This window comes from Vigna umbellata, chromosome 5, assembly GCF_029865625.1.
Source record: "Vigna umbellata cultivar VRB3 chromosome 5, Vumbellata_1.0, whole genome shotgun sequence".
In the NCBI taxonomy this organism is placed as follows: Eukaryota; Viridiplantae; Streptophyta; class Magnoliopsida; order Fabales; family Fabaceae; genus Vigna; species Vigna umbellata.
This window is the reverse complement of record NC_142169.1, coordinates 58,487,553-58,507,202: the sequence shown is the minus strand read 5'-3', so window position 1 is coordinate 58,507,202 and position 19,650 is coordinate 58,487,553. Positions and strand designations below refer to the sequence as shown.

Genomic DNA, 19,650 nt, shown 5'->3' with positions numbered 1-19,650 from the left:
GTTATGAATTTGAGAATAAAATAACATTCGAATAAAGAAAAGTTTAAATTCTTTTAAGCTAATTTTACTATTATTTGTTTATATTCTATATTATTTATTCATATATTATATTATTTATGTTCTCCAGTGTCAAAGTAATAAAACCAAAAGCTTCACTTTAAGTCAAATAAAACCTATCAAACATTCATGGCAAGTCTTCTATAAAGTATTCACATCAACTAATAGATAAAATGTATTTACATATATAATATAAGTATAAAGTTCACTTTACAAAGTTTTATAAAATTAAATTAAATTTAAAGTTGACTTCTTAACATTGATATCAAAACTATGAATTTAAGATTATCCTTTTTTTGTTTATTAGATTTATCATGTACACTCGCTATCAGACGTCACATTAATGTTTCTTTTTTCACACTCAATATTTATATGTTTGGACGTGGGAGTTATGTTAAAGATTTCACATTGATTAAAGATATAACGAATTTAAAATATATATAAGTGTGCAAATTATATCTTACAAACCGGTTTTCTATTATTGAGTTAGGTTTAAAATCTACCTCTCAATCCCTCGAGACAAAATGAACAAAAGAAAAAAAAACTGTAAAAATTAAAAATACTAATTAAAGTGCAACCCTTTCTATATTTAATATTTTAGATTAAATATTATGATTTGATTCACTTAAATAACATATATCAACTATAAATAAGATATTTGACATGACAAGATTATCCTACACTAACCATAAAAGATGATAAAACTTAAAGTTTACAAGATCTTCATTCATTGATAACCTACACAATTTTTGTTGAGATAATAAAAAAAATGTCTTAAAAAGTCACACATCATCTAAGATCATATATGGTGAGTATTGATAATTATATAATAGATTATAAATCTTTTATGTTTCTTGTTGGGATAAAAATCAATCTATTTGTATTTGATTTTTCTTATACTCTTGCATTATAATGATATTAAGTTTGGGTTAAATTCTTTTATTAGAAGGTAAGAATGTACTTGAACTATATTAGTGCATGTGTTTTACAAATTTTCACATAAAATTATTCTTTTGTTCTCATTAGATGAATTTTTATATTATTTGTATAACTTGCTGTTCATTTATTTATTGAATGATTCTCAAATGTAAAGAGCGTGTAATTTTTCGAACAATATTGAATTACTAGTGATTAAGAAAATTATAATTATTTTATGTTATTTATTTAAATACAAAGTTATTAGCTGTAATATAAGAGAAAAAGAAAATTTTCAATAATTTACAACATGAAGAAAATCAACTTTAATTATCTTACACGAATATTCGACAATAAAATAATTTGAATATATGATATATTGTTGTGAAAAATTTTAATATTTTTTGTAAATAAAATTATAAATTTTTTAAAATTTCGTTAAATCGATTTTCTATCAATTTTTATGTAAATTTTTTTAAATTCAATGAAATATTCACAGAAAAGTTTGACAAAATATGAAAAAAGAAAATCAGAAGAAATAATGAAATAGAAGAAAGACGGGCATCTAGATACAATTTTTTTTTATTCTCGCTTCAACATTTCAATTGTTTTCAGTATTTGATTTTATAATATATTGAGAAAATTATAAAAAGGATTTTATAATATATTGAGCAAATTATGAAAAGGATTTTATAATATATTGATAAAAATTTTAATATTTTATAATATAGTAACAAGCCCAGACAAAGAATTAGCATGAACTAATATTGTACTAGTATAGTGATAATAATAACAAATTATTTCGATTTCATTTTTTTTTATTTTAAGAAAATATTCAACTTTTCCTTATTTAAATTATTGGATAATCTATAAATGTAAACTGAAATATTTATTGGAAAGTTACAAAACAGGAAAATCCAAAATTAATTTTCTTTGCGGATTAAATTGTTCAGAATTAAATAAAATTAGTAGGAAAAATATTAGTAAACAGTCATTTATGTGCTTCACTACTTGGAGTATCTTATGTAAATAAATTATAATTAATATTGCCACTTCTGACCAGAAATAATTTAAATTATGAAATATTAGTGAATAAGTGAGGAAAATAAATATGCCAGAGACACCCTTACATTTTATACATTTTTTTTTTTAATTTAGAGGAAAGCGAAAGGCTTAAATCAATTAAAAACGATAATTAATGTAGTCGGAGTGTGAATTCTTATTCTTTTTGGATTTTGTCATATAAGATTTGATTTTTTTTTTAAATTGAGTTGTGTTAGAAATGATTAATTTGAAATATAATTTAGATTAAATATTCATCAGTAACCTAAGTAAAATTTATTTGTATATGAAATAACATTTTCAAGGGACGATTGTGATTTTGATATTTTTGGATTTTCGTCTTTGCTAATTTGCATTGATAAATGATGCATGTTCACCTCATTCAGAATTTGATGTATTCCATTAAATGAAAATCACAATTAAGATAGATAAAAAAGAAATTGGTTGTTCTTAAAAAAAATACTTAAAAAGAAAACATACTTATAAATTTATTGTTTTAAAGTTATTGGTTAAAATTTGTTAATTTGGATCTTGTTAGAATATTTACTTTTTTATCATTATTATATTGTGTTTAAGATTATTTTATTTATCATGATTATATTGTGTTTACTCTTATCCGTTTATTCTTATAAATAAAAAATTATAAGATCAATTAAGTCTTCTAAAATTATTTTATCTTTCAATCTCAAGTTTGTATTAGAGTAGGTTGTTTGAGTCTTTTCCTACTTTGTCTTTGTTGTCGCTGGTGGCTAGTGGGTGTCGCCACCTGTCTTAAAAATTTCATCTTTTTTGAAATACCTCAATAAACATTCCATTACACAAATTACTCCTTTTTGCATTGACATCCACGGAATGTCAACATTCATATAAAAAGTTGACATCCATCTCGTGTTTGGGTTAGATTGGGTTTGAAAAAAATGTCATTTTTTTACAATGGTCAATTTTCAACATGATCCACTTAGAACTCGGCTCATCTGAGTTGAACCCGTGGTGAGCTGGGTTGACTCATCAACTCACTTAATTTAATTTAATTATTTATTAATTTATGTTTCAATATTATTAGTTAATACTTTTTTTTATTGTGTTGTAGATGACGATAAAGAAAAATGTGTTTCCAAGAGAGAAAAATATTATGAATTTATCTCTAATATTATAAATGGATAAGTGACAAAAAAATGATCAAGTTTAGAAACTTATATGTTCGATTTTTGTGCTTGCTTTTGGATTATATTTGAATTGTTTGGTACTTTTTTTTATTTTGAATTGCCTTTAGAGTTTAATAGAGTGAAATTTATTTAGATTTGAATTGCAAAAAAAAATTGTTATAGATTTAAAAAAAACTATAATTAAGTATGTCAATGAGTCAACCTATTTATTTAACTCACAATTTGTGGTGGATTCAAATTTTTTTGGCTCGTTAATTAATAAATAAACCTAGTTGAATTGACTCACTAAGTGACGATCTCGTGGTGGTGAGTTACCCGTTTTGACAACACTAGATAGATCAATTGACGCCCCTCAATAAGTAAAAAAAATATTATTAAAATGCGTATATGACTATATATATATATATATATATATATATATATATATATATATATATTAAATAAAAACTAAAACTAAATATATTAATAATCAAAGAGATTGACAGTATTAAAAATAATAAAAGTGATTTGTTTTTAATAATAGGTGTAATGGTAGAAAAATATACAAAATTCAAAAGGCTATTCTAACTATAGTAATTAACTCTTTAATAATTGGTTTTTTCGAAATAATTATTCCCAAATTTTGTTTAGTAAACCTTACACAAATTTCCTAAACAAGAAATATAAATGTAATATTAATTAAAAATGTATTTATTATATCTCATATTAAACTATTTAATAAGAATAATGCGGTATTTTAAAAAACCAATTATATACGCATATTTATTTGGCACATTTGTTTCAAGAATATTAAGTAAATTACATACTATTCTCTTGGATGTTTGAAGTATCCATGGTTACTTCTAATGAAAACATTTATTGTTAATATCAACTAAAGGAACTTTATTTTTTACCAAGAAACAACATAGAAAAAGTTGTCATTGTTTACTATGAAAATTTAACTCACTGACTTGTTCAATCAGTAACAGGTAACTTTCAACAATTCATACGCTAAGAATCACTGATTACATTTTCTTGTTAACCATATCAATTATGCTAATCACATTTTAGAGGCTACGTGCATTATTTTTAACTGGAATATGTGTTCAAATTATATACACTGTCAAACGATTCAGCATATGGAATGTTGTCACTTCATTGCTTAGAAAATAAGTCAACAACTGACCAATTGCTTAGAATTTCTTTAAAAGATGAAATAATATTTTTTATAAACTGTGATAAATAAAATCATATTTTTTTAAGAACACTTTTGAAAAAAAAACATGTTTCACCCTTTTTTTAATTTATTTTACATTTATTTTTTTGTGTTCTATGTTATTTATTCGTATATTTAATGTTATATTATGTTCTACACTAATAAAGGTAATGAAACCTAAAGTGGAAGTCCAGTGAAACCAAACAAACATTCCTATCAAGTCTTCCCTGTCAAGTCCAAGACACTAAAAATGGGCCGAATTTTCCTGCAGCTCCATAATTTCATTATGCGCCCCCTGTATTTTAAAATTCTAAATTTATCTTTGGTTTAGGATTTTCGTTTTGAAATACACGTTTTAGAATGTAAATTTTATATTTTAGATTGTATATCTTGAAATATAAAAAATATGATTTACATTTTGCAGGATAAAAAATATATTTTAAATTAACAATTTAAAATGTATTTTTTAATTTAAAGAATTGAGTTCAACCACATAAAAAATAAATATTATTTTTTATCCAAAATAATAAGACTTAGATTTATATTTGAATTTTCAATAAAATATGAAAAAATAAATAAATTATTTTATAATTTTATGAAATGCATGTTAAAATGTATGGAAATATAGAAAAATTTTACCTAAAAAATGAACAGAAACATAATATCTTTCAAGAGTTTACTATTGTAATTTTGATATTTTTGAACTTTCGTCTTGTTAAGTTCACATTGACAGTAGTATTTACATTTCAATTACTTCAGTCGAAAATCATACTTCTCTTTATTTAGATCATTCCAATAACGTACGAGACAACAATTATAATCTTTACAAGAAAAGAAAAGAAAGAAAAATTTAGTTTATTAAAAGAATTGCGACAATTCATAAACTTAAATTTCCTTAAAAAATTCCTCTTTTCTTTGTACTAAAAAGTTTCCTTTAGTAATTCACAAACCTATTTTTGTGATATTTATTACTGGTCAAACAATATTCTAATCGTATATATATAGACGATTGTATTTGTCGAAAAAAAAATGTTTTCTCTAAATAAGAAATAAATTTTAGAACACTTAATCTACATTTAAAAAATCAAGGATATATAGTTTAAAATAAATTTGATAAACAATCATATTGTCTATCTCAAATTCTAACACACTTAATCTAGAATTCTTAAAGCTTTTGAAAATGATGCATTTCATTTAAAAGGCAAATAAAATTTGATGAGTCATGTGCATGTAGAGTTAGAATACTGCCAAAAGGTATTGAGGATAATATAACAGTCATAGAAGCACACAATAATAATTATACCACATAACCTAACAAACCACCATCCAAACCAAGGTAATGGTCAAATTATTTAAGAGAATGACGACAAGGTTTGAGTTTGCAATTTATTCTAATTAAGCTACTGCCATCGACTGTAGTTTATGCTACATATTAACATTATGAGAAGTTCTCCTTCTTCGCGAGTCCATAACCATGACTATTCATTCATGCGTAGTTTGCTTTGTCCTGTCTGTTTGTAACAACAAAACAACAAAGAAATGTAGAATCAATTGTTAATTATTAATTACACAACTTTGTGGTCACATTAAATATTTAATTTACATAGTTTTTACCTCGGCATAGACAAATTACGCATGTTTTGATTGATACCCGTGAGGTTCCTACATTCATATAAAAAGTTGATGAAATATATAAGAAGAAATGATCGACAGTTAAGCCAGTTATGAACACATGAACATACCTCGGTGGCTCTTCATCTGAATCCTCGGCATCAGATTCAGAATTTATATCTTCGGCTTCAGATTCCTCAGAATTTATATCCTCAGCTTCAGATTCTTCAACTTCAGATTCGTCGACTTCATATTCCTCAACTTCAGATTCATCGACTTCAGATTCATCGGTTTCATATTCTTCTTCGGCTTCAAATTCTTCACCTTCAGATTCCTCGACTTCAGATTCCTCACCTTCAGACTCCTCATCTTCTTCATCGTTATCCTTTGCATCTGAACATTCCACATCAGAATACTTAGTTGACTTAGCAAAGTCATGTTCAAATATCATAATCAATATACTATTCAATTGGTAATTAATAATTCTAAATTAAAGGATTAATAATTTAAAAAATTATATACTTTAATTAATGAATTTGATCATATAAGTTAAATTTAAGTTTGAGTTTAAATTTAACATTAAAAAATAAAAATAAAAACATTTTATAAAAAAAATTATAAATTTTTTGTCTTCAAGTTTTTTTACTGGAATTATCGTGAAAAACTTATTAATGATACTCGATAATTTATCTTATATTTAACTTATATGAATAAGATTATTCATTAAATAATTTTTATATTTATTAAAAAAGTCCATTCTTTAATATAACATTTTTTAGTGTGTATGTGTTTGGTATTAACTGTTCTTGATTCATAGTTTTCATTGAAATAAATATTAAAATTTTAAATTATATTTAAATTAAAGTTTTAACTATTTAATAATTTATTTTTAAAACTTACTTTTAAACTTAATTTTTTTTATTGTTCTCATCCTAGGACCTAGAAAGTAGTAAAAAGTAATAGTAGTTTTAAAAAGATTAATTATTTTATTATTTAAAGTGTTAAATTATAAATACAATTTTTATTAGTGGAATTTTATTTTATAAAAATTACTATTTCTTTCAAACTTCTATCTTCTTTCTAAATTTTTAATTTCATCTTTCATATATCTGAAGATAAAATATTATAAAAAAATATCTACAGAAAAGCTTTACACATTTCACTTATTAGTGTTAAAAATAAAGTATATTCATTTTTAAATAAATTTAACAATTTAAGTTGCATTTGGCCTTAAATCCAATGCATGCTAATGAAAAGTAGATCAAAGTCAATCTTTGTCTATTTATGATCATAAGAATATGATCATATTTCTAATTCATATTTTCTTTATATAATTAGATCATCATGTAAGAACTAAAGCCTTAGGAACATTTGAGTAAGGAGTTTCCTATTTTAGGTAAGAGAAGTTAATAATGTTTTATGTATGATTTTTTTTGTTTTGGTACAATCTAATAAGTTGAGCAAGGGTGAATTTGTATGTCTGATTAATTTGTGATTTGGTTTGATTAAATTTGAAATTTGTAATGTGAGTGAAATTTGTCAACCTTGATTGATTTAAACTTGTGCTAATGATGTGAATTGTGGTTTTTAATTTATCTAAGATGTATCTTGCTTGTCAATTTAGTTCATATAAGGCACTTAAAATTTTGTACATGTTATTTTTTTTTAACTAAGAAAACGTGTAAGAGTGTCTAAAGAGACTAAATGGCTTGTATGATACATCTAGTAAGTTTTTAGTTTCATGCAGACTCATTGGGCAAGCAAGTCTTTCACTATAAAATTTCCAAATGTAGTGAGCTTTAACGGTCACAGTTGTTGGGTGAGATAAGAATTGTTGTGTTAGTCTGGTGAAACAAGCGTCTAGTGGTCTTAGGCGAATTTAAAAGAATTTAGTTTCAGGGGTTGTTGGACAATCTAAGGCTTCATTAGACGAGAATACCTCTAGGGGTGTGTCATTTAACAAGGGGACAATTCATTGTGCGAGTTTGAGTTTGAAGGAATAACATATCTCAAAATTGTTGGACAAACTATGTCGTGATTGGGCAAGAAATCATTGTTTCAAGGAGAAGGGTTCTTATGCAGTATGATTGAGGGTACAACCAGAGTTGTTTATACCATAAAAATATTGGGTTTGAAATTGCTTCATCTTTTATATATATATATATATATATATATATATATATATATATATATATATATATATATATATATATATATGTATGCTTTATGAATATGCTCATCTATAAGAGGATTTGTCACATTTTATATTGTTAGGGTATGTAATTGGGTAGGGATCTCAGTGTAGAGTCATTCTAACTCTACTAAATTTATGAACTCATAAAAAATAGAGTTTATGTGAAGAAGTCTCTTTATATACGGGATCAATATGAAATAGTGTCATGACCTAGAGAATTGATAGGAACTAACCCAATCATGGTGAGATAGGTTAATTGGAATTAAGGTAGTTATTATGTTATAATCCACTACATGACAAATGTATAACTTTATGATTATCCGACTTAATCCATATATATTTCGAAATTTAAGTACATAGTAGTTATATGTTTTAATAAATATTATATTGCGGTTAAATTTTATAATTATGCTTCTACTAATGAGTTGTTTAAAATATGAATTGTTAAATTTTCATTAACTTATTTTTTTTTCTATTAGTTATGGTTTTTATTCTTCCACTTGATGTTATGTATGAGTAGATAATGATGCAAATAGTAATAATACACAATACGAATAAAAATGTTGTGTATAAAGAAATTGTTGATAGTTATATATATATATTTTGTGTCCTTCTACTAATGATTTGATTAATATCATATTTTGATTATATATGTAATTTTTTATTTACACATATAACATTGAATTTGTTTTAAACAAATTTATTTTTTAAAACTTAAATTATGCATACAATTTATTTGAATTTGCTTTTAGGAAACTCAATTTTTTTACATTATTATTATATTAGGCAATTTTATTTGAACTATACTTTAAAATTATTTTTATATGGGTTTACATTTTAAAGAATCTTTTTAATAAATTTATTTGATCTGTTGGTTGGATATAAAAAAAATTCACAAAGCATTTTTTTCTCAAATACCCTACGAGTATTTGTTTTTACATTATTACGTGACTACAAATATACCTTCTATCCACTTTGATCCAATGTTATCCGTAGTACTTCGAATGATAATTCAATCTTGTTATGAAGGTAGTGTTGAGTATAAGTATATAACATTGCAAGAAGATTTTTAATTTAACTTATAGTCTAAATCAAAAAATTAAAATATCAAATACTGGTAAACAAAATATGAAATATTTTTATTATATCTTATATAATAGGCCTAAGAATAATGAACTATCTTTAATATATCATATAAACCAAAAATAACAATTAGAAATATGTGTGTAATTTCTAAATAAAACAGTAAACATGTATATATTATGCTTTGAATAATATTATAATGGTGAAAGCAAGATTATTACCTGGAAGCGATTTCATAAGCTGGGACCACTCTACAATCAGTAAAAAGACATGACATAAGATTTTGCAATTAAGTTATATAGATAAAAGATATTAAAGCACGCATCAATATGTTAATTGAGTTCACTCAACCATGTCCTGGTTCAAAATAATACGAAAATATTATTTTTAAAAGAATAAACTTCTTTATATCTTCCTCTCTCTTTTTTTTTCTTATTCAGTTTTATGTGATGGCAGTTATATATAAAAAAATAAAGGTTAAATATGTTTTTAGTCCATAAACTATTGGTCGTTTCTGGTTTTCGTCCCTCTTTCAGAGTAAGGTACAATTTGGTCCTCATTCTTTTTGAAACGTTCGTTTTAGTCCTCGAAACTTTGGTTTTAGTCCTCATTTTGTTGCTAAATGAGGACCAACTTTTTAAACGTGTTAGTTTTCGAGGACTAAAACGAACGTTTTCGAAAAGAATGAGGACCAAATTGTACCTTACTTTAAAAGAGGGACGAAAACCAGAAACTACCAAAGTTTAGGGACTAAAAACATATTTAACCCAAAAAATAAACTTGGACATATTTTAGGTAATTTTTTGAATATGTACATATTTATGTTATTTTATTTATGTTTAACGTATTCTTATATATATCTTATAAGATTATCCGTGAAATATTTTTTATATTTATTAAAAAAATTCCATTTCTTTAATATAACATTTTTTTTTATTGTGTGTTGTGTTTGATATAAGAGCTGGTTTTTATATTTTAGAATCCATACTTTTCAATGAGACAAATGTTAAAGTTTTAAATTAAATATAAAGTAAAATTTTAACTATTTAATCATTTATTTTTAAAACTTCATTTTTCGTATTATCCATATACTTTATACTTTCTAAGTTTTTGAAGTTGATTCCTATCATTTTTCTTTCCGAGCATAGTTTATTACTTAGGAGATCACTATATATAAATCAATCATATCTAATCTGATCAGAATTTTTTTTAAAATAAGTTTTTCATTTATTAAGTTCTTTTACTTTTTTTTTGAAGTTTTATTTGTAGGTATCTTTAGAATTCACATGTTTAATCATTAGAGAACGTTTTCTCTTTAATTTAGTTCTGGGTCACTATATTTTTTTGGCCAGGTAGCATAACTTAACTTTTTTTTAGATTTTTAGATATTTCTAATTTTTCCTCCCATTTAGAGTTATATTGCTACTTTTGAAGTGAGTGTAAATAGATGAGAGTTGATATATGAATCTTTAAGTTTATTTTAAGTGTTATTGGTATTTGAATGAGATAGGACAAATATTACGTGTAATATAAAGAGATTTTATGTGACATTCTCCTTTATGTTAATTATATTTAAGTTTTTATTTAAATATAATTTTATAAGTAAATTAATAAATTATAAATAAAAAAGATTTTGTAAAAATTAAATAATAACTTAAAGTGTCAACTAGTTTTTCTTCTTAAGTTATCTTGATAAAATTGTGATCACAATAACACAAACCATTATAGTACGCTACAATTTTTATAGAGTATTATTGAAATATAGACCAATAAGATTTATAATTAATTGTTTATGCTAAAAGAAATAATTTTCACATTTCATTGTAAAAGTTAGGTCTCCATATAGAGTTGTTTAATTAAAAGTAAAAGAAAAAGTATCGTTGTTGATGTTGAATCTATTGTATTAAAACATTATGACAAGTACAAGGCTTTACAAAAACATCGACATCGTATGTATACGTATCTGAAACTAGAGTCTTATAGGTTTATTTGTGTTTAATATTAAAGAATGAGTTGAATTATTAATATATGATTGTAACTTGATTAATGTGATATGAAATTTTTTATGACGACTTTTTATGACTTAATGAGAATAGATGATATGAGAATTTTTGGAGTAGGTGTATGCGTGAGAATGAATAGAATTTAGGCTTCAGCACCACAAACCTATGAGATAATATGATATGAATATATTAGGGTTAAATATGTTTTTAGTCCCTAAACTATTGGCCGTTTCTGGTTTTCGTCCCTCTTTCAAAGTAAAGTATAATTTGGTCCTCATTCTTTTCGAAACGTTCGTTTTAGTCCTCGAAAACTAAACACTGTTTAAAAATTTGGTCCTCATTTAACAACAAATGAGAACTAAAACCAAAGTTCCGAGGACTAAAACGAACGTTTCGAAAAGAATGAGGACCAAATTGTACCTTACTTTGAAAGAGGGACGAAAACCAGAAACGACCAATAGTTTAGGGACTAAAAACATATTTAACCCAATATATTATGATTGTGAGAATTTTATTAATATGTTCATTTTTAAAAAGAAGTATATTCCATAAGGTATGATTGCATTAAGTTTGAATCTAGAGAACGAAGTCATATGATTATACTATATTTTCATACTCATATAGAGAATAAGGTTTATGTAGAGAGTCGAAGGAAGTTTCAGTCTACGAATCAATAAATAATATTGTGACTTAAAGGACAAAAAAGAATTAACTCTGTCATGGTGGTTTGGAATAAGAATAGTGAGTTTTGTATAACAAAAATGTTGTTAATGTTAAATTTAATGTAAAGAAAATTCATGCATGAATATTTATCTCAATGCATGAGTATTTCTGAAATTGAATCTAAATTATGTTAAAGTTTTAATAAATGATTATCATGGATGATAAAACACAATACGATGACATGATGATGAAATATATTGAATGATAAAATTAGAAACAAGAAGACTAATAATTTTGAATCATTAATATCAACTAAGTAAGAGCCTAATCTCATTTATATGTTGTTGGAGGATTAGTACCTTTCTCTAGTTTGGCATAGGCCAATCGACTCTCTGCAATAAGTAAAAAAAAAAACATATATTATTAACAACCAATGCATGTATAACTTTATGATACATTACAGAAGCATGAACGAACAGTACCTTCAGTAGAGAATTTGCCCTCAGGCTTGGAGAAAGGAAAACCTATGTTCAGAAAAGAAGAAGAAGAATATTTGTTACCATGAAAAATAAGGGCATGAACAAAAAATGGATTGAAATTTACAATGGAAAGAAAGAGAGGCATAAAGGAAATTTACTTGACTGCCTTAAACTCAACATCTTCTTGTTTCTGCAGATAGCCTTTACCCAGAAACCAGTGTTATTTTTCTTATCTTTGGGTTGGAAATAGGAAGCAACGAAGCTACTAATAAATACTTGAACAATGGAATAAACATATGTACGATGATGTGGTTCTTGATTGAAGAATATATGGACCACCCACTATTCTTCTCTCTCATTTATCAATCAGTAACTTCATACACTGTCAAACTATGCAGCATATGGAATGTTGTCACTTCATTGCTTAGAAGATAAGCCAACAACTGACCAGTTGTTTCTGTATTGCGCTTTATCTGTTGCATATAGTAAGCCAAATTCTATCAAACAAACTTGATTCCCTTTAAAAACCAATTTTCCTTTTACACTGTTGGCTGCATTTTCTTAACTTAATTAAGAAAATAATGTATCTAGACTAAACTCGACAGATACTTAAGTATACTATAGGATAAAACTATATTTTTGTATAAATTAAGATAAATAAAATAATACTCTTATGGGTCAGAACTATATTAAACTTAAATAATTATTTTTATTTTGGTGTTATCAGCTTTTGTTTGGCTTTCGTGTAACACTGATTTCTAGCGATTAGTCATTACAGAGACGTGTAAAAAAAAATACAAATGAACGGTTGTTATGGATTTGAGAATAAAAAAGAAAGCTTCGAATAAAGAAAAGTTCAATTCTATGTATATTTTCAGAACATTTAAGAATACTTTTGGGAAAAAATATGATGATTCACTTTTTTTTCAATTTATTTTTCAATTTATAATAATTCAATATAGATTTTTGTTATTTGAAAAACAGTTTTGAACGGTTTCAGATTTTCTGTTGAACTTTTAATATTGTATTTTTACTTAACTGTTAAAATACATTAATTTTAATATATAAAACTAGTGTATATTTTAAAAACACGGTAAATGAATAATAATAAAAATATAAAATATAAAATAAATTCATTTTTGAAATTTTTTGGTTCGACTTGTTGATACTTGACGGGTTATGTTGTAGACTAAGTAAGTTTTCAACATCTTTCTAGTGTTGTTTAAAGTCATATATATAGAAGTATTCCGATGTTAAAGTCAATAGATGATTAACAATCAATATATATTATATTAAAATCATACCTGAACTTTTATATATACTAATTGTGATGAGTCTTTACTTTGTCAACATAAACATGACTCTATCATATTTTAATTTGTATTAAGAGGTTAATTCGTCACTACCATTATTAATCTTATTATATTATAACTGGTCGGTCATGTTGTAACCTATCAGTCTAGATTAGACAGCTAATGAACTTTATTTAAAAATGATTCTATCACGAAAAGTTTGATATAAAAAAACTCAACAAAAAATAACTCAATGAAAAAATCCACTAAAAGGACTCAATATTGGAGAACTCTATGTCAAAGAACTCAACCTAAGAAAAATCAATCTAGAACTCCTAAACGAACGGACATAGGGTAGACGTATCATACTCTTCGTACTCATACTAATGTACACATACGTAGGTTACTTGATTTTAAATTTCTTTTATCTCTTGAATATAAAGGTTAATAAATTTATCTAATTCTCTTAAGCTTTTATTAAATTCTAATTACTAACATTTGCTTCAAATTCATAAAAATTATTTGAAATATTTCATACATTTTGTATCTAAATTCAAGTATGAGTTTCTTAGAAAAACGTTGATGAAGTATTATTTGTTATAATGAATTATTTTGAAATTGGTAAAAAAAAATTAAGTAATAGATAATAAATTTTCCGTTTCCATCAGAATCGGAGATGGAGACCGTGGTGCTGGAAAGGAGCAGAAACGATGCCAGTTCTGTCAGCCATTTTTTCAGGCAGGAATGTGAAGAAATGAATTTTGTTTTACATAAAATTGCCTAGTTATAGTTTAATATTCCGGCAATGTTTCGAAGAATGCGATACCGGCGCTCTTTTTTTGGGCTGGCCCTTTTGTAGAAAAAAAGATTCTTTTTGCACCACCATTAGTTTCTACCTACATGTAAATGAATTTTTCATTTTGTCTTTTTTGGATTTCACAATCGGAAAAATAAAATAGAAAATTTCTTTATACGAGGATAAGAAGAAACTACCTGTAGGTCTCAAATAATTACTATTTGCACTCCATAGTTTCGTTCTGTTGAAAAAGTCTAAAATATCCATACTTTAGATTTTTCTATAATGGAATTTAGATTTCATTGCATAATCTGAAATATATTTCAAAATACAAAAATATATTCTGGACTAAATGATTTTAAAATTTATTTTGAATTATATAATCTAAAATATTTTTTTAATTTCAAAAATAGTTTTAAAATTTTTAACCTATGTAATTGAAATTTTAATCTACAAACATATTCCGAATCAAATAATTAGAATAGTTTTTCAATTTTAAATTGTATCATCCAAAATATTTCTAACTTATACATAAGTTGGATCTTTTTCTCACACATGGAGGTGCAAGAAAAATGTATGAAGAGGCTAAAAGAAATTGTCAAGTTCCCACTCCTTAAAATTACTGTGACCTTAACGTAATTTGGAGTTAAAATAAGTATTTGATTAGCTGATATGGTGGGTAGGTATAAACTCAACTTAAGTAAGTTAGGTATTCAATAAAAAATTATTAATTTCTTGAATAAAATTTGCTTATAATTTTCTTAAATAAAAGAGTTTAAAATAAATATAAATCATTCTGTCAAATTTTAAAGTAAGATTATAAATGTACATAAATTTTTAATTAAATTTTAATGTCAACTATTTTTATTACAGTGACGATTTCTCACTTAAATATCCAATCAGATCAAACCAATCTATTATATGTCAGTTTTTCGCAATCCCAACCTCAAAGGTTATAGATACCATTGTGAACTAAAACCATTGTCTTTTATGCAAATTTCAAACTCAGAAGCATCCAAAGGATAAACAAAGAAAGATACTATCATTAATATTTATCAGAAGACTTTTTGGTGTATTTTATGTGTCAAATTCAGAAATATACCAAATGAGAAAAGAAGAAAACTGGTGAAAGAAAGGGTTAAGGTTCAAATGTCAACATGAAAACCCCCACTTGGCTTGAATTATGTCACATTTTAACCTACCATGACACATAGAATTTTAATATGGGATATATCATTTCAAGATGGACCTTCCTTGCATGTTTCATACAAATTTCAATGCCTCTCTCATTTCTCACAAAAAAACTTCACACGTTATCAAATGGCTGTCATAACTTGAATCTGCAACTTTTATCTGCATTATTATTTTATCTGAGCTAATGAAGTGGCTTTCCAACAGTGTGAAAACCTTTGCTCTTCTCATGAAATAGTCAAATATTAGGTATCTGTTTTGCTTTTGTGACAACAAGAAAAAGGAACTAAAGTCAATGTTTATTTATTTTCATTTGTCCTATGTTGGTTTTTTGTATTAGGACTATGTAATAAATTATACAAGCAGATTACAGAATCTTAAATGGGATGTTTGAATTTGGAATTTTGTAATCTGAGACTTTCTCAACGAAAACCCTTTGGCAGAAATTCAATGCAAAATTGTTCAATTTGATAAAAGTAATAATATATCACCTGTCTTAAGTTACCTACAAAATTTGATTTCAAAGTCCTTGTCAACTCAGTGTGGCCAACATGATCCCCAAATTCGGACTACCTAAAGTTTCAACCTTGAACTTATCACTTTCTCCTGCTTTTAACTCTCACACTGCAATCAAATCACCTAAGCAAAGCTATCTTCAGTTAAAAGCCTAAAACTTCATTGATCCCATTAATTTGTTTGTTTGGCATACGTGTTTCTTCCTTAGACCTTTAAATAAGTTATGTTTTAGCAACTTCTAGTGAATTGTTGTCTTAGGTTGTTCTGTTTCTGGATTTTGTTCCTTGTCTCTAAGGAATTGAAAGAAAATACTGTCTACTCGCATTTTATAGGCATTAGGATTAGAACTTCAATTTTGTTTTGTTAACTTTTCTTGTATATGCCATCAAAAAAGGAGTCAGAAGTACTGTGATCATGAAAGTTTACCTTATTTTGGTCCTCTTTTCAGTTTTCTATGTCACTTTCAAAACATACACTGAAGTTGATTCTCAAAATGATCACACCAATGATCCAACTCTCACCAACGTAGAATCTTACACGAAAGCCACTAGTTCAGAACCAACTAGATTGAACGAGGAAGAGGATGGAGTCGATGATATATCAGAAAATGCTCACCAAAGGTCAACAATCTTACGCCTAAGGCGCAGGCCAATGAATCATGGCAACGAGCCTAAAACACTTGCACTGAACTTAGCGACCAGGGATTTGGTCAGGATTCAGACTCTTCATAGAAAAGTCACAGAGAAAAAGGAAAGTGTCTCCATCCAGCAGCAGAACAGCCTTTCTAATGCTTTTACAGCATCGTTGGAATCTACTAAAGATGATTTTTCAGGTAGCATCATGGCAACCTTAAAGTCTGGGGCCTCTGTTGGCACAGGAGAGTATTTCATAGACATGTTTGTAGGAACACCTCCTAAGCATGTCTGGTTGATACTTGACACTGGCAGTGACCTCAGTTGGATTCAATGTGACCCTTGTTATGATTGTTTTGAACAAAACGGACCCCTTTATAATCCCAAGAACTCTAGCTCTTACAGGAACATAAGCTGTTATGATCCCCTGTGCCAACTGGTTTCTTCCCCGGACCCTCTTCAGCCTTGCAAAGTTGAAAACCAAACATGTCCTTATTTCTATGAATATGCTGATGGTTCAAACACAACAGGAGATTTTGCGTTAGAAAAATTTACTGTAAACTTCACCTGGCCTAATGGGAAGGAAAAGTGTAAGCCAGCAGTGGATGTGATGTTTGGTTGTGGTCATTGGAACAAAGGCTTTTTTCATGGAGCTTCTGGGTTGTTGGGACTTGGGAGAGGACCTGTTTCCTTTTTCTCACAGCTTCAATCTATCTATGGTCACTCATTTTCTTATTGTCTCACTGACCTATTCAGCAACTCAAGTACTAGCAGCAAATTGGTCTTTGGTGAAGACAAGGAGCTATTGAATAACCACAATATGAACTTCACTTCATTCCTTGCAGGAGAAGAAACTCCAGATGATACATTTTACTATCTTCAAATAAAGTCCATCATGGTTGGTGGGGAAAGGCTTGACATTCCAGAACAAAGTTGGCATTGGTTATCAGAAGGTGCTGCTAGTGGCGGTACAATTATTGATTCAGGTTCTACCTTGACTTTCTTCCCTGACCCAGTTTATGGTATCATCAAAGAAGCGTTTGAGAAAAACATTAAACTGCAACAGATTGCTGCAGATGATTTTATTATGGCTCCATGTTACAATGTGTCAGGAGCACTGCAAGTGGAGCTGCCTGACTTTGGGATTCATTTTGAAGATGGGGCTGTGTGGAATTTCCCAGCAGAGAACTATTTCTACCAATATGAACTGGATGAAGTTATTTGCTTGGCAATTTTGGAAAGTCCACATCACTCTCATTTCACAATTATTGGAAACTTACTACAGCAGAATTTTCACATTCTGTATGATATGAAAAGGTCTAGGCTGGGATATTCTCCAAGGAGGTGTGCTGAGGTTTAGCATCAGCATCATATTATTAGCTCTTAGAAATGTAGTTTTAAGGGTTTGATTGCCATCTATATGATGGTTAGGTGTGTGAACAATATTATATAGTATGAGAACAAGTCAAATGGTAGCTAGGTAAAACGATTGTGTAACACGTCAAAATGTTACATATAGATATATTTTAAATTCTACATTAGTATTTTAACAACCATTATGATTTTTAAGGCTCCAACCAAGAAATTAATCCAAAGAACGAAGCTCTCGTATATACAGAAAGCTACTATTCTATCATTGTCGGCATAATTCTCTACAGGTTTCTTTATTGGACTCTTCTAATGGTTTCAAGGTCAACACACGGGATTGTGAATTTCTAAATGGAAATTTCTTAACTTTTGGAACTAATTATGATAGCTACTCAGCACTGTACTCTGTTCATTCTTTAAGTCACACATTTTCTTTGAAAATATATGTTGTTGGATAATAATTCAAAATGGTAAATATATGAAAAAAGAAAACAGATAAATGAATAGCTTATTTCATTCACGACAGAAGGTGTTTATTCTTCTTCACATAAGAGAATTCTATAAATTTATATATATATATATATATATATATATATATATATATATATATATATAACATCCTTTGACGACTTGACAAAAGGATAGACCATTAACGATAATAATAATGATGATGATGAATAATGGGAGCAACAACAATGGATGGGCCGGTAGGAAAGTCACTATTGTCTGAATTTGCGGACCTTGCAAGAGAGAAATGATTTTGCATGGAGTAATCTGAATAGCTAGTGCCGATTCTTGTAGATGAACGCAGACTTTCTGAATGTGCCACACTTTGAAACGTGGCATGAGAGAAATTTTGGCTGGGGTTGAAACTATTAAGGCTTGCATGAGAAAAGTTTTGTTTCCCATTGACACCGTTTTTAAATGAGTCGTTTGTACCTTTATTTTGGTTGCATGATATCGATGATGATGATCGTGAAGGCTCCGAAACGCTTAAGCTTCCTGCACTGTAGCTGTTATCACTATCCAAAACAGCCCCAGTATATTGTATAGTATAACGATCCGTAGTATCTATATATTGTATAGTATAACGATCCGTAGTATCTATAATCTTCAAAACCATATATTTTCTGATATCCTGACAAACAAGTTCAACGCACTTGTTTTCCATTTTTTGTTGTTGTTGCTGGAAATTGAGACTCAAACCTGGAACCAAATCAACAAGAACACTGGGAAACTGGCACCCCTTCTTTGCTAAAAACTAGCAGATATGATGAAGATCATTATTGTGTATTCCTTCTTCATCATAATGATATATAGTATATCTTTTCAATCTTTTTTTCCTTGATGATGATACATAGGCCTAGGGCAACACTATATTATATAGAGATGAAGAAGCCCGCAATAGGCAATGTTCCACTTCATTG

The 19,650-nt window shown here is 27.2% G+C and overlaps 2 protein-coding genes across 2 annotated transcripts; one reads left to right on the top strand and one right to left on the bottom strand.

Annotated features, from left to right (window-relative positions):
* Nucleotides 1-5,675: 5,675 nt before the first annotated feature.
* On the bottom strand, nt 5,676-12,730 carry LOC124840479 (uncharacterized). Its single transcript, XM_088091663.1, has 7 exons — nt 12,587-12,730; nt 12,432-12,473; nt 12,309-12,341; nt 9,505-9,534; nt 6,138-6,399; nt 6,010-6,057; nt 5,676-5,906 (listed from the first exon to the last, which is right to left on the bottom strand). Exons 1-7 carry the CDS (start codon nt 12,606-12,608, stop codon nt 5,882-5,884), a joined length of 462 nt encoding a protein of 153 aa, XP_087947789.1. The 5' UTR covers nt 12,609-12,730; the 3' UTR covers nt 5,676-5,881.
* A 3,514-nt stretch (nt 12,731-16,244) lies between these two features.
* On the top strand, nt 16,245-18,491 carry LOC124840497 (aspartyl protease family protein 2-like). Its single transcript, XM_047316565.2, has one exon. The coding sequence runs from the start codon at nt 16,638-16,640 to the stop codon at nt 18,213-18,215; it is 1,578 nt and encodes a 525-aa protein (XP_047172521.1). The 5' UTR covers nt 16,245-16,637; the 3' UTR covers nt 18,216-18,491.
* Nucleotides 18,492-19,650: the final 1,159 nt, after the last annotated feature.